At 35.2% G+C, this 15,135-nt stretch overlaps 1 protein-coding gene and 1 non-coding gene across 2 annotated transcripts in view; both read right to left on the reverse strand.

Moving 5' to 3' along the window:
- Nucleotides 1–3,715: 3,715 nt before the first annotated feature.
- LOC126887438 (synaptic vesicle membrane protein VAT-1 homolog-like) overlaps nt 3,716–15,135 on the reverse strand; it is a 168,525-nt gene continuing 157,105 nt past the window's right edge. Inside the window, exons 4-7 of the mRNA XM_050654970.1 lie at nt 14,257–14,568; nt 11,471–11,665; nt 7,331–7,568; nt 3,716–5,321 (exon numbers count right to left, since the gene is read on the reverse strand). Coding sequence (XP_050510927.1) covers nt 5,296–5,321; nt 7,331–7,568; nt 11,471–11,665; nt 14,257–14,568 — 771 coding nt within the window. The 3' untranslated portion in view covers nt 3,716–5,295. The remainder of the gene's footprint in view (nt 5,322–7,330; nt 7,569–11,470; nt 11,666–14,256; nt 14,569–15,135) is intronic.
- Trnas-gga (transfer RNA serine (anticodon GGA)) lies at nt 7,829–7,900 on the reverse strand. Its single transcript has one exon. It is a non-coding gene; the product is annotated as a tRNA-Ser (tRNA).

The following is a 15,135-nucleotide window of genomic DNA, read 5'->3' on the forward strand; positions in this document are numbered from 1 at the left end:
TAAGAAGTAATTGTAAAGAATGGTTCTTTTTTACGACAGTAAAGAGTTTCAAACAAAAATTCATTTTTTTCATTGTTTTTTCTTTTTTAAAAAAGTACCTCTAATAAATGAATCATCCTTTATTACTATATCATCCATGTTTGTTTAATATTTCCATTTTTTGGCGTGGGTAGCTTCCATGATATCATATTGCCGATACTGTCACAGCATAATAAATCTAAGTGATACTGTCTGTTTTCGATGGATTACATTGACGAAGGTTTCGAAGACATGAATATTTCTTCCTACCAATACCCCTTTTCCCTTCGATCTTTCCGTTGAGTATTAACTGCAGTATCAAGTATCTGCTACCTCTAATCATATGCCCCAGTTACTCAAGTTTTCTTTTTTATTATCTTCGTCAAGTCACCTTCGCCTTGACTTCTATGTTTGCATGTGTCTTCTGCATATCTGATGTTATTTACCCGGTACTCATTTAGTAGAATAACTTTTTCAGTTTCGTGCAAAGCTTCGATAAATATTCTTTCAGAGTAAAGATTGAAGATTCTTCTTTTTATTGCGCCGTTTTCTTTCGAAGTTGGAGATCTAAATGGCAATTGTAGCTTTGGAAACTGCTGCATCTTCTCAAGTCTTTCAGCCACAAGTTCTGGTGTACAGGATTATATTAGCATCCGAAAAATAAGAGTAATCCATATCGATTTAATTTTTAAAAGTCTTACACAAATATTATTTACATGTACTGTTTATATTACGTAAATGGGTGACATTATTTTTGCAATGTAGGCCACTCGTTTTGAAAACACCGAAGTCAGCAATTATGTTACTATTAGGAATTCACGGTCACATTCAGGTGTAGTCAATCATAACAAAACAATTACGATTTATTTATAGATACGGAGAAAGTAAAAAAGAGATTATTATTCATTATTCAGACATCGATGTGGTTAGATCAGAGACGTTGTCCACCAACTAGTTACTGTCGTATTTAGAGTTCTAAATAACTATATTCTAGTAAATAGTGTTTTAACAAATCAACCCCATCATCGGGGGTAACAACCCCCAGGACCAAGATATTGGCGTCTTCCTACTGATCTTTTGCCCTGTACATTACCTTCCAATATGATTTGAAGTACATAGTTCATATTTTCCCCTCTCAACACATGGCCCAAGTATTAAATTTTTTTCTTGGATTATTCTTAGTAATTTTTTTTTGTTTGTTCATGTGCCTAAGTACCTCATTGTTAGAAACTTTTTGTACCCATGGAATTCTCAGCATCCGTCTACATACACATCTCAACGGCATCTATTCTCTTTTCTGTTTCAGATTCCATTGTCCAACTTTCACAGCCATATAGCAAGACAGAAAACATAACATCTGATCATTCGGATCTGAGCTCCTGAGCTATGGATTGCAACGAACGAAATGGCAGGGGATGTGAATTATAAATTGTAAAATTCCCTTATCTTCTCTAGTCTCAGCATCCGTTATGGCTTGCAAATTTTAAAAGCCTCTGAGGTGTAACCAGAGAAGGTTCCCATTGTTTTCAATCTGGTGGGATGTAGAGTAATATTTTTCATGTTATTTTATGTGCTATTAGATTTAAAACTTAGTCTTTTGCTAGCAGTTGCCGCTGGGGCATCCATGCCATTTCGTTCGTTGCAGTTCATGACTGCACGCCGGGGTTTGTCCTAGTTGGGTCAGAGAGAGCAGCATCTGTACCTCCTGATGAGAGACTACTAAGTTTCGAAACCGGTAGAGGTGCTTGCTGCACTCTCTGATTGAACTAGAATATGATGCGGCTGTAGTTTCGTGTTGCAACGAAATTGAAAATGGTTATTCATTTTTTATTTACATGTTTACTCTGATTGGAGTACGAAGGAATTCTCGTTGGAACTTTACCGCGCTGAGCAGATGGGAAGTGAATTATAAATTGAAATTATAAATTGAAGACACAGAAGGAAACAAGCCACAATTTCGTAAAAAATGAGTTAAAGTAGAAATCGCACACTCTAAGACCATATTAATGTCCTAAACAGAAAATTTCAACTTTTTTCTCATAGATGGCGCCGCTGTAGTAAGTCCCGTTGTGTCACCATTACTTTATATTGCAACAGAAAGGAGACAAGCCACAATAGTAATCAACATGGCGGCGGAACATCCCGGTGCATGTAAACGGAAAATATAATTTGATGAGTTTGATTCTGAAACAAAGTGACCAAAATCGATTTTTAAATAAAAGCGAAGATGACAAAGACTACAGTTTATTTTTTAAAATATAATTTTTATTGTACAAAAGGGGATAAGCCTCATATTTTTTCAAAAAATGTTCAAAAACTCAAAAATTGTTAAATAAACATTTGTGTTACTTTAATTGTGTATTTAATAACATATTTCCAAACGACTGTGGACCTTACTTCCGAGAAAAATGTAAAAATTGGATTTCACGATCTGAAAATAAGTTTAAAATGGTGTTTTCCCCAAAATAATCTGTGGCATGTTCCCTACTGGTCCCAAGGTCTTCAATTGTAAAATTCCCTCATCTTCTTTAGTCTTAGCATCAGTTATGGCTTGCAAATTACTAATAAGTTTTGAAACCGGTGCTTGCTGCACTCTCCAATTGAACTAGAATATGATGCGGCTGTAGTTTCGTGTTGCAATGAAATTGAAAATGGTTATTTATTTTTGGTATAAATTAACATTACATTACATAGTTTTCCACCTTTAGACGTATCAGAGGAGTATGACAACTTTCACTGTGACAGTAGAATTTTATAAAATACTCCTGTCACAGACGTCTAAAGGTGGAAAACTGTAATATAACGTTAATTTATATGTACGTTTATAACGATCATTTCCACCTTCACTAGTTTCATTTCTTTTTGGTTCGCAATGTATTATGTTTTCCATCTTTTGCGCTATTTTGCCGGTTATTAGCGCGCTCATCACTGTATATTATACAGCTCAATTATACAGTGATGAGCTCGCTAATAACCGGCAAAATAGAGCAAAAGATGGAAAACGTATTAATTTATGAGATAAAAAGAAATGAAAATATTAGAGCTTGGAAATATAGCAATATTAACCTATGAATTTACTAAAGCTGTCACTGTGACGGTGGTAGTTGCCAAACTCGTCTGACAAGTTTAAAGGTGGGAAACAATCAATATACTGTAAATTTGTAGGTTAATATCGCTAAATTCCCCAGGTCGACTAGCTTCATTTCTTTTTATTTCACAACTTAATACGTGGTACATCTTTTGTGCTATTTTATAACCGGCAAAATAGCGCCAAAGAGGGAAAACATAATACATTTGGAAACAAAAAAAAAATGAAACTAGTGGAAATGATCGTTATAAAGGTATAAATTAACATTACATTACATAGTTTCCAACCTTTAGACGTATCAGAGGAGCGTGAAAACTGTCACTGTGACAGTAGGACGTCTAAAGGTAGGAAACTATGCAATACAATGTTAAATTATACGTTTATATCGATAATTTCCACCTCTAACAGTTTCATCTCGTTTTACTTCACAATGTACTAGGTTTTCCATCTTTTGCGCTATTTTGCCGGTTATTAGCCAGCTCATCTCTGTATAACCCAAATGGTTTGGGAAAATTTAGCTTTCACACAGCTTGTAAATTCTCTTATGAACTATTTTTAGGAACAGTTTTAGATGTATGTTGTAGGTGTACTTAATAAAAATACAAAGTGTAGCATTTATACAATTTATTTTACGGCCATCTAAACAATAGCTTTAGCGATAACACATCAGTCTTACATTTACATAAATATTTAAGCATTTTAGCATATTAACACACTTTTAGTTTAAATGGTAAGTTTATAATTATTTATTCGGCGAAAATTCAGATCAATAACAAGCTAATCTGGATTTTTTCCAATGAATCTTAACATAATAATATAAAAACATTCTTAAAAACACATTTATAAAAAAAATACATTTGGACAATTAATATTTAAAAAATAATCTCATAAGCAACTGCTCCACTACTAAAATTTACAAATTAAACAATATAATACAGAGTGGGTCAATGGAAACAGTCCACCTCAATATTTGGCAGTATTTATTAGATTTTAAGGAAATGAGGGAACAGTTCTGCCATTTTTGTTCTCTGGGGGACACATTCTTACGATACATACATCTGTCATTTGTGAACCCTCTATCTTTCACCTCCCCGACCCTTTATTTTTAAATAGGGAATATACCATGCAAAGCACATCATTAAAAAGGCATTTCTATGGAGTACTCAGACATAATGATTGTCTTAGATTTTCTTTTTCGTAATTTGCAACCGTCTTTGCAAACAAATTCTTAATTTATTTAAAGTAGGTACAACACCTCTAAAAAATGAAACGTAACGCCTATGGTTTGCTAATATGTCATTTAACAGAAAAAATTACATATTAGCAAAGCATAGGCGTTACGTTTCATTTTTAAGAGGAATGGTACTTTAAATGAATTAAGATTTTTTTGCAAAGATGGTGCAAATATCGAAAAAAAATCGTGGACAATCGTTATATCTGAATACTCCATCTAAATGCCTTTCTAATGATGTGTCACACGTGATATATTCCCTATTTAAAAATAAGTGGCCGATGAAGTGGAAGGGAGGGGGTTGACAAATGACAGATGTATGTGTCTTAAAAATGTGTCTCGCTCAGAACAAAAATCGACCTGTTTCCTTAAAATCTAATAAATACTGCCAAATATCGAGGTGGACTGTTTTCATTGACCCACCCTGTATACTCGAAACCTTTACTCATTTTTTGCGTTTGATATGCATAGAAAACGTTAATAACAGCTTTATAGCAAAAATACGGGACAAAGCTACTTTTTACAATTTATTTGTCCTTTCTTTCTCTTGGATTATTATACGAGATAGATGAATTAGGTAAATTGAAAAAATAAATTCTTACAAAACCGCTACTTTTTGGTCTGGTACACAGGATATGTGTGTCGTTTAAAAAGCTGGATCAAAAAGATTTCTCAAATCTACTGGAAAAATGAGCACCATTGATACAAGTGTGAAAATAATTTATAAAAATAATTGATATTTCATTGGTCTCAGACTTGATTCTTAGAAAACAATAACACAGTTTGCGCTTAGAATAGGTATATAGTTAAAAACTTTTGCAACATATTGAGATCTGTTGTTTGTCCGCCGCATCAATGTTTCTAGAATAAAAAAAATTAAAACTATAGATAAAATGTTAAAAAGTGTAAGCATATATTTATTTTTTGAAGATAGCTCCGATGTATATCATATGGGAATTCAACTTGAAGCCTCCTTTTTAGAATCTGAAAATTAAAATTCATAATTAATTCATAAATTCATCATTACCACATACAATAAATTAAGAAATCAACGAAATACAACGAAGATACAAAACAAGGACAAAACTGGAAACCGCAAGGTACAAGAAGAGGTAAACCGAGGAAAAGTTGGCAGGCAGGAAGAAACAAAGTCATGGATGAAATGAGGTCTGCAAGTAGATCAATGTGCGGACAGAGAAGAAAGGCGAATAGGTATCGGAAGACGGAGAACGTTGTAAATCGATAGTATTTATTCTAAATTAAAATAGATTTTAGAATTATTTAATTTTGCTGATTTACAGTAACTAAAAATCTGCTCTGTAGATTGACTCTTACTAAAAAATAACAAGAGTAGGTATAACAGACCTACATTTCTATGTCTGATTGACTTGGAGAAAACATTTGACAGACTAGGACTCAAATATGTTATCCATTTGGGAGCAACCATAAACTACGTCGTAAAAAATTTGAACTTTTTAATACCCTCCCCCCCTTCCGTCGTAATTCGTCGTTTAGAGACAACCCCCCCCCATGTCGACGTCGTCGTTGCAACTCACGAACTCCCTTTCATTGACTTAAAAAAAATCAATATTATTTCTGTTTTTTTTTTTAATCAAATATGAGGGGGTAGGCGTAAAATCTTGGTCCAATGCTATTTAAATGCATTATTTTTTTTTCGAATCCTGAGAAAACTAATAAATATATTTGAAAAATTTAAAGGCAGAATAAAAGATTACACTATTACCGAGGCTTGAAAGTCCCTTAGAATAAACAAAAGGTTTCTTTTGAATGAAATATTTGAAATGAAAAATCAGACAAAATTTTCTCTTTTTTTCACCCCTGTAACTTATTAAAATAAACATAGATGTTTTCAGGAACTTTTGGCCCTCGGCAATAATGCAGTCTTTCAATCTGCGCCCGCGTTTAAATTTTTCAAAAATCTTTATTAGTTTTCTTAGTATTCGAAAAAAATTAATGCATTTAAATAGCATTGGATCAAGATTTTGCGGGGTATGCTTTCTTAACTGCATCATATAAATCTTTATATTTATTTTGTTTTGATTTTGATGCCATTTCTTCTAAAGTATAAATACGACTTACTAACTAAATAGAAAACAATATTTTATTTCTATTCGTTCTTTCAGAACTGTTGTTTCACACACAGTATGCAGCACATAAATGAACTAACAATTTAATATTTTTTTGCTTCCAGACGTTGTCCTGTATATAGAAGGGATTGTTTAAACCCAAAGAACAATGTCTTATTGTTTGTTGTCCTGTACAAAAGTGCTACCTAATATTAATTTCCCGCCGTGACTGATAAAAACGAAATGACAAGTATGCGATAAAAGTATCTATAATAGAATTATTCTTTTTAATTTTAACAAAGGTATATTTATTCGTAAACGTTTTGTTTTATTTTCAATTTCATATTAAAAACTATACGTTTTTATATGAATATCTGATACTTTAATGCTGGTAGAAGCTAGTAAAAAATTATTTTTATATACATAATAGCGACGAATTTAAATATACCAATATATTAAACGACGTCGAATGGGCACTCATACCCCCTCCCCCCTATCGTACTCCGTCGTAATAAGCAAGCCCCCCTCCCTCTTCTCAACGACGTATTTTATGGATGACCCCTTTTCTGTATAATAGAAGTTCCCCTAGGTATCATAAAAACTATTGAACAGAAACTATCGACATAGACAGCGGAATAAAATAGGGGACTCGTTGAGCCCTATGCTCTTCAATTTAATCATGGAAGAAATCATTAAAAGCGTCAACCAAGGAAGATGCATGAAAAAGAAGAATAACGTCTGGCTCAGCGACAACTGAGCAGACCATCGGCAGTTGTTGCCGCAATCGTACCTTTAAGGTTTCTTGTGGTTGAGAAAAGTAGTAAATGTAGTAAAACAACTTAATTTTTTATGAAATTTGACAATGACAATTAAAATGTCCAATAATATTGAGAAAAAATATCCTACCTGGTGATTCGCCAGCCGAATCACCATTGACAACAGGTTCCTCCTTTTTCTCCTCTTTCGCATTTTCTTCCTTCTTCTCTTCTGGCTCTTTCTTTTCTTCGGAAGACTGCTTCTTCTTATCCTCCTTATTTTTACCCTTAGCTGGAGTAGCTGGTTTCGGCTTCGGTTCTAGACTAGGATCCAAAATAACTTTGCCTACGTTCTTACGGTCATGCATCTTCTGCATCGCTTCAGCAACCTAAAAATTTTTGTTTGCATTTAAATATGAGTTTAAAAATTCCATTTAGACAAATTAGAACAAAAATGAAGCAAAAAAAAGAATGTGTATGTACTTTGTACCTACGCACGTAAGAAGTTATACTTCTATTATATGATTTCAACGAAATAAAAATACTCTCGAACAGTTTATTTATATTTTATTTAAAGATTAAACTAATGTTTACTTAGTACTTTCCAAAAATTTTTATTAAAACAATACCAAAAATTAAAAAAAAAAATAGAAAACACCCGGATTCGAACCGGGGACCTCTTGATCTCCAGTCGAACGCTCTACCACTGAGCTATACTCCTTTTGTTTGTGTGGGTGCGGACTACAAGATTTCTAAGACATAGTGTCAAATAGGCCAAGTAAAGTATAAAAATACTTTAAATATTACTTATTATCTTATTCCCGAGGTAGACAAATCCAAAGATACAAAAATTATAATAAATATATTTACCTAAAACCTAATATATTCTTTCCACACCTTTTTTGGACTAATACATACATAACTTAAAACATTTAGCAACGAACTCTATACTGTCTGCGCATGCGCGCAGTTTGTATGCGTTCCGTACTGCGCATGCGCGCAGAATAATAAAAATTCACTCCCAATCGCGCCTAAAGAAGAATAACTTCAAAAAGGATACCGGCAAACATTGTGGAAGTCATAATGAACAATTACAACACGACAAATATTAAAACAATTGGCACCACTACGGCCAACAAACCAACACCAAGGGGAATCAAGCAGGGAGACAGCCACAGCCCATTTCTATTCAATACCTATGCTAATGGATAAAATAATAGAAGATGTGGAATCGCTACAACTAGGATACAGACTCGGTCACAGCAGAATCAGTATAGTGCGGATGATACAGCCCTGATTGCAGAGAACGAGGATGACCTACAAAGACAACTTTATCGATTCTATCAAGCATGTCGACGACTCAACATAATATATCCACGCAGAAAACAAAATGCATTACCATTACGAAAGATCCAATTAGATGCAAGCTAGTGGTAGAAGGGAAACCTATAGAACAGCTAAACCAGTTCAAATATCTAGGCGTAGATTTATCAACTTATCATTACCCAACCAGAGACCTAAGAGGACAAATAATAAACAATGCCTCAGTCATGTCCGGATGTTTGAGAGATGTGGTCTGGAATAACCCATATATGAGAATGGACAGCAAAGTTAGAATTTATAAAACTTGCATCAGACCCGTTATGACCTATGGTATTGAATCAAGAGAAGACATCAATAAAACCAAAAGCATGCTACGAACAGTCGAAATGAAAACACTAAGAGCAATAGTAGGGAAGACAAGAAGGGATAGAATACGAAAACATCGTCAGGGAAAAATGTGGCGTGCAAGATGTAGTAAAGCAAAGACGAAGACAATGTTTCAGTCATGTAAAAAGAATGGAGGAGCACAGACTACCAAGAATTGCGCTAGAAGGAAAACCAGCTAGCAAGCGTCTAGCGGTGAGACCACCAAAAAGATGGAGAGATAGCTGGCAGTCTACCTCTCAAGAAATACTTCAACGTCGGAATTAGCATCGACAGATCTACAACAAGTAGGTATAAAAGGAAGAACAAATTAGAAGTAATAAACGAAGTAAAAATATCACACAGAAAATTACATCAAAGGAGTGGACAAATCATTACACAAAATTATTGCAGGAGAATAGACCGGAGTATATCTCATAAGACCCTGTGACAATAATGACGGAGGAAGCAGAAATTACAGAGGAAGGTATAACTAAAGCACTAAAGAAAGCTAAAAATAAGAAAGCACCAGGACCAGGGAACATAAAAATCGAACTGCTGAAATATGGAGTCGCAGAAAATATGGAGGTGTTGTTCAAAAAAATTGAAGCAGGAGAGGAGATTCCAGATGAGTGGAATCTATCATACATGCCCTCCATTTTCAAAAAAGGTGACAAAAGGTCAACAAATAACTATGGAGGCATCAGTGTAATGCCTTCAATAGCGAGAATCTTGTCCACAGTTATAAAAGACAAAATAGAACAGCACATGAACAAGCAAATTACGGCAAAGAACAAGCCGGATTCCGAAAAGCCGAAAATCATCATTCTCTTTGCCTTATCAATAAGCGGGGTCGGCTTCCCTAATTGCATTTCTCCACACAATTCTATCTTGGGTCATATTAATGTTAATCCCCTTTACCAACATGTCCTGCCTTATCGTCTCCCCCCAGGTCTTCTTTGGTCTTCCTCTCCTACTCCTTCCAGGAATCTGCACTTCAGCTATTCTTCGTATTGGGTGATTAACGTCTCGACGTTGAACATGACCAAACCATCTTAACCTACGATCTCTCATTTTGGCATCAATTGGTGCAACACCTAGACTTCCCCTAATATACTCATTTCTAATTTTATCCTTCTTTGTCACTCCACTCATCCATCTAAGCATTCTCATTTCCGCCACATGCATTCGTTGTTCCTCGTTCTTTTTCACTGTCCAACATTCAGTTCCCTACATCATAGCCGGTCTTATGGCTGTTTTATAGAATTTTCCCTTCAGCTTCATTGGAATTTTTCTGTCACACAACACACCACTCGCTTCTTTCCACTTCATATATCCAGCCCTAATTCTACTGCATACATCTCCATATATTTCTCCATTACTCTGTAATACCGATCCTAGGTACTTAAAACTATTGCTTTTCACAATCATTTCACCATCCAAAGATACCATTTTATTTGTAGTAACTCCAGATTTAAATGAACATTCCAAATACTCTGTTTTTGTCCTACTAAGTTTTAAACCTTTTTCCTCCAAAGCTTGTCTCCACTGTTCCAGTTTTTCTTCTAAGTCTCTTTCACTATTTCCTATTAACACTACATCATCAGCATACATTAGGCACCATGGAATGCTACCCTGTAGGTTTGCTGTTATTTGGTCCAAAACTAAAGAGAATAAATAAGGACTAAGCACCGAGCCTTGGTGCAATCCTACTTTCACCTGAAATTTATCACTCTCTCCCACACCTTTCCAAAGACTAGTCGTTACTAACTCACACATATCTCTTACAAACTTTACATATTCGTCAGGGACTCCTTTCTTATTGAGTGCCCAACACAGAATCTCTTAACGAACTCTATCATATGCTTTCTCAAGATCAATGAATACCATATGAGCGTTGGTCTCTTTATTCCTGTATTTTTCCATCAGTTGCCTTACAATGAAAATTGCATCTTGTTGATCTGCACTGCATAAAGCCAAATTGATTATCGGATATTTCGGTTTCTTCACGTGTCCGTCTATCAATTACTCTCTTCCCATATTTTCATGGTGTGACTACGTAGTTTTATAGCCCTGTAGTTTGTACATTGTTGTATGTCTCCCTTGTTTTTGTAGACTGCTTCTCCATGTCCAACTTCCATAATTCTATTAAATAGACCTGCTAGCCAACTTATTTCTATCTATCATGAGACAAGTCATAGAAATGAACAAAAAAATATATTGAAACACATATTTATGATCTTTATCAACTTGGAGAAAGCATACGATAGCGCGCCCAGGAAACAACTGTGGGAAGCAATGAGAAGAATGTACCTTAAAGAGAAATGGGTGAATATAACACAAAGACTGTATTTGTATAAAGAAACACAGGTGCAAATAAAGTTAGGTAATGAAATAAAAACAATAATCGCAAGAAAGACTACACTTTTTAGCATCCAGACTTTGAAAAGAAACACTAGACAACCCTTGTTTATAGACATATTGGGATTCCCAAGAATATATTACAATACTGCCATAATTTCATTCATCTACTGATATTACAATATTGATAAAGGACAATTCGGTACTTATGTATCAATGCCATATAAAAATTGTTTATACTTACGTCTTCGAGAGCCCATGTTGAATCTAATAAAGGTTTAATCTTCTGCTCTTGGAATAAAGAAAATACTTTTTGAACAGTCTGCTTGACATACTCGTCGCCATGTTGTTGATACATTAAACGTCTTAGGTTAAAACCGGAGAGAGTGCGGTTTTCGTCAAAGAGTTTTAAAGGAGATATCTTGTCAACTTGCCACCACTAAAAAAGAAAAGGGAAACGTGTTGGTAAAATAATGAGTAAGAGAAGGACGCGAATATACACTCCTCCAACAAATTAACGCAACACCTTAAAAATTGGCCATTTTTTATGTCTCGAATTTTCTAAACCTGTTGCCCGATTTAAGTGATTTTTTAACATGTTGTAGCCTTATTCTTTATCAATATCGCTGTAATAATATTGTTGCTAGACAAGTAAATTGTCATTGTGTACCGGGTGTACCAATCAAACTGTGATTTTTTCTCTAAGTTCGCGTGACCCTGTGTAATATTCTAGCATTTATAAAATACTGAAATTAAAACCCAATTATAGCTTCATGTGTTCTTAACATTCTGTTTTTTGATTAATTTGCTTATTTTGGATAATAATACAGGTACTTTAACAACTACCATTGTTTTTCATCAATACATGGTGTTTTTAAATAAGCATGGTAATCTTTAAGGGGTAATTCTGAATGAAAAAATAGTGACAGTTTGCTTTATAAACGTATGTCCGCAAATGTTTCGTTTCCGAGATAGGGGGTGTTGAAATTTTTCTTACAAACAGACAGACAGATATGCAAATGAAAATTGGGGGTTTTAAGAGGTAGTTCTTGTGCATTTTTTGACACACATTTAATAATTTTATGTTCACCACTGGCGCACATCAGGGTAATATTACCCGTATGCGCGCCAATGGTAAATATTAAATTCCTTATTGTATTTCAAAAAATGCACAATAAGTACCTCTTAAAACCCACCAAATTTCATTTTCATATCTTAACCGGTTTTAGAGCAATAAATAAATCATCAGTTTGTAAGAAAAATTTCAACACTCCCTATCTCGGAAACGAAGCATTTGAGGACATATGTGTAGGTATAAAGCAAACTGTCATTATTTTTTCATGGAGAATTACCCCTTAGAGTGTGCCATACTTATTTAAAAACACCCTGTATTGACGAAAAACAAGGCTAGTCGTTAAAGTACCAAACTTTTTTTATTATCCAACAGAAGCGAACGAATAAAAAAACAGAATGTTAAGAAAACATGAGGCTATAGTTGGGTTTTAATTTCAGTATTTTATAAATGCTAGAATATTCCACAGGCTCACGCAAACCTTGAGAAAAAATCACAGTTTGATTGGTACACCGGTTCAATCACTATTTCTTACGGGAGAACGGCCGACCACGTTGCCGGTTTGCCCCGAGCGGCGCATCACGACCAGTGCGGTGGTTTCTCAGTCTATCGCCAAACTACCACGCACCTACCACTGTGCCGACATGAGCGGCATCGCTGCGCGTCGTAAGCGCAACGTAGCGTAGACGCAACGGACACGTAAGAAAATAATATGTCAATTTATAATTCCTCGTAGCGGAATTTTTGCGCATGAGTAGAAACAATGACTTAATTCAACAACATAGCCTATAAATTATACGAACCGTAAACAAACTTTGTGTTTATTTATTTATACTATTATTTATTATAATATTTATCCGTTTTGTGTGTTACAATGGATTAGGAAATAAACGAAGGTATGCTCCTTGGTTTCGTGGAATTTCCAACTATGTTGTTTAATTTCCTGGTCTTTAAAATATTCATTGGATTTAATTATCGAATGTGTGGATAACCCCGAATTAACAGGCTAATAAACAACTTAATACTTATCTGAAATATTGAAACTACACTATGATATATTTTTATTAAATTAATAACAACATCCATTGTAACAAATAATTAACAAAATTCGAATATGTTGACAAACAACTTTTTACACAAGGGATGAGGGGGCGGGTCCACTTTGAGTGACAGAACAAAATTCTTTCTTATGATTGACCAGACGTAAGAAACGCACTGTAAAAGATGAAAGTTGGTGAACTCTTCCGTTCCGTTACGTTTCTCTTACGTCCCGTCATGCGCTTACGTTCATTTATAAACAAGAGTACACAAAATTCGGTGTTGAACTTTTCCAGTGCGTCTACGTTACGCCTACGTCAAACTATAAATCCAACTTAACACTGCATTCTAAGGCCTTGTTCATATAGGGCGGTTTGCCAACGTTGACGCCGCGATTTACCTGTTTTCCCGTTTTACTTCTTCTTCTTCAAGTGCCATCTCCGCTACGGAGGTTGGCAATCACCACAGCTATTTTAATTTAAGAGGCAGTAGAACTAAATAGTTGTTTTGAGCTGCATCCAAACCATTCTCGCAGGTTCGTCAGCCATGAAATTCGTCTTCTTCCGATGCTTCTTCTGCCATCTATCTTTACTTGCATTATGAGCCGCAGGATGCCATACTTCTCGCCCCGCATCACATGTCCCTTTTATTTGATCTCACCCTAATGCCGCCTTTAAAGTCACCAAGATAAACAGGGGGAAAACAGGTAAACCGCGGCGTCGACGTTGGCAAACCGCCCTATATGAACAAGGCCTTAGCAACAATATTATTACAGCAATATTGTTCAAGAATAAGATATTAAACAATCACTTAAATCGGATAGGAAATCGGTTTAGGAAATTCGAGTCATCAAAAATGACCCATTTTTAAGGTGCGTTAATTTCCTGGAGAAATGTATAAAAATTCTAATGAAAACATACCGATCTTGCAGCACTGAAGAAACTCTTGGTTTCCCCGGTAACGACGTTGGATGAGCCATACAGAATATATCTGCCCATCGGCTTGAGCAAAGTGTAACCCTTGTTGCATTCCTCGCCACAAAGGCAATCTAAAACAATATCTACACCGTCTGGGGAAACTTTTCTAATTTCACTAGCATAGTCGGACCCCCTTTCTAATAAGTGGTCGATGGGTGATTCGGCAGTTTTCAATGCTTCGTGTTTGCCTTTTGAACAAACGCCGAAAATAGTAACATCTGGGACGGTCTTGGCTAGTTGTACGATCGCTTGACCCTAAAATAAAACAAGAACTTCAGTATACAAAAAGAAAAATATAAATATTTCAAGATACATAATAATATTTCAAAAACAGATAAATTTGCTTAGCGTTACACTCCTTTCACACATACTAAGCCATTTCCATTTCGTTGCAACACGAAGCCGTCTTATATTTCAGTTCGCTTAGAGAGCGCTTAAGCACTCTGACAGAACGGTTTCAAAACTTGTTAGTTTTTCATCAGATAATTCATATGTAGCTATATCTAAACCAAACTGAAATAATCCAGACGACTAGCCTCAAATTGCACCTAACGAAATGGATGATTTCAGTTTGGTTTAGAGATAGCTGCAGTGTTAGTTATGTTTATATCCATAGGCGTAACCAGGGGGATTTTGGGGGGTCATAACCCTCCCCCCTTCCCATTTGGATGTACTTTGAGCTCTATACCTTAACACTATTACTATTTCATACCCCCCAGAGACCATCAAGTAGTTGTAACCCCCCCTTAGGATCATCCTGGTTGCACCTCTGTTTATATCTAGGATACATAATGCGCCATAGGGAATTTGAGCAGTTCCAGA

Source organism: Diabrotica virgifera, chromosome 6, assembly GCF_917563875.1.
Source record: "Diabrotica virgifera virgifera chromosome 6, PGI_DIABVI_V3a".
Classification (NCBI taxonomy): domain Eukaryota; kingdom Metazoa; phylum Arthropoda; class Insecta; order Coleoptera; family Chrysomelidae; genus Diabrotica; species Diabrotica virgifera.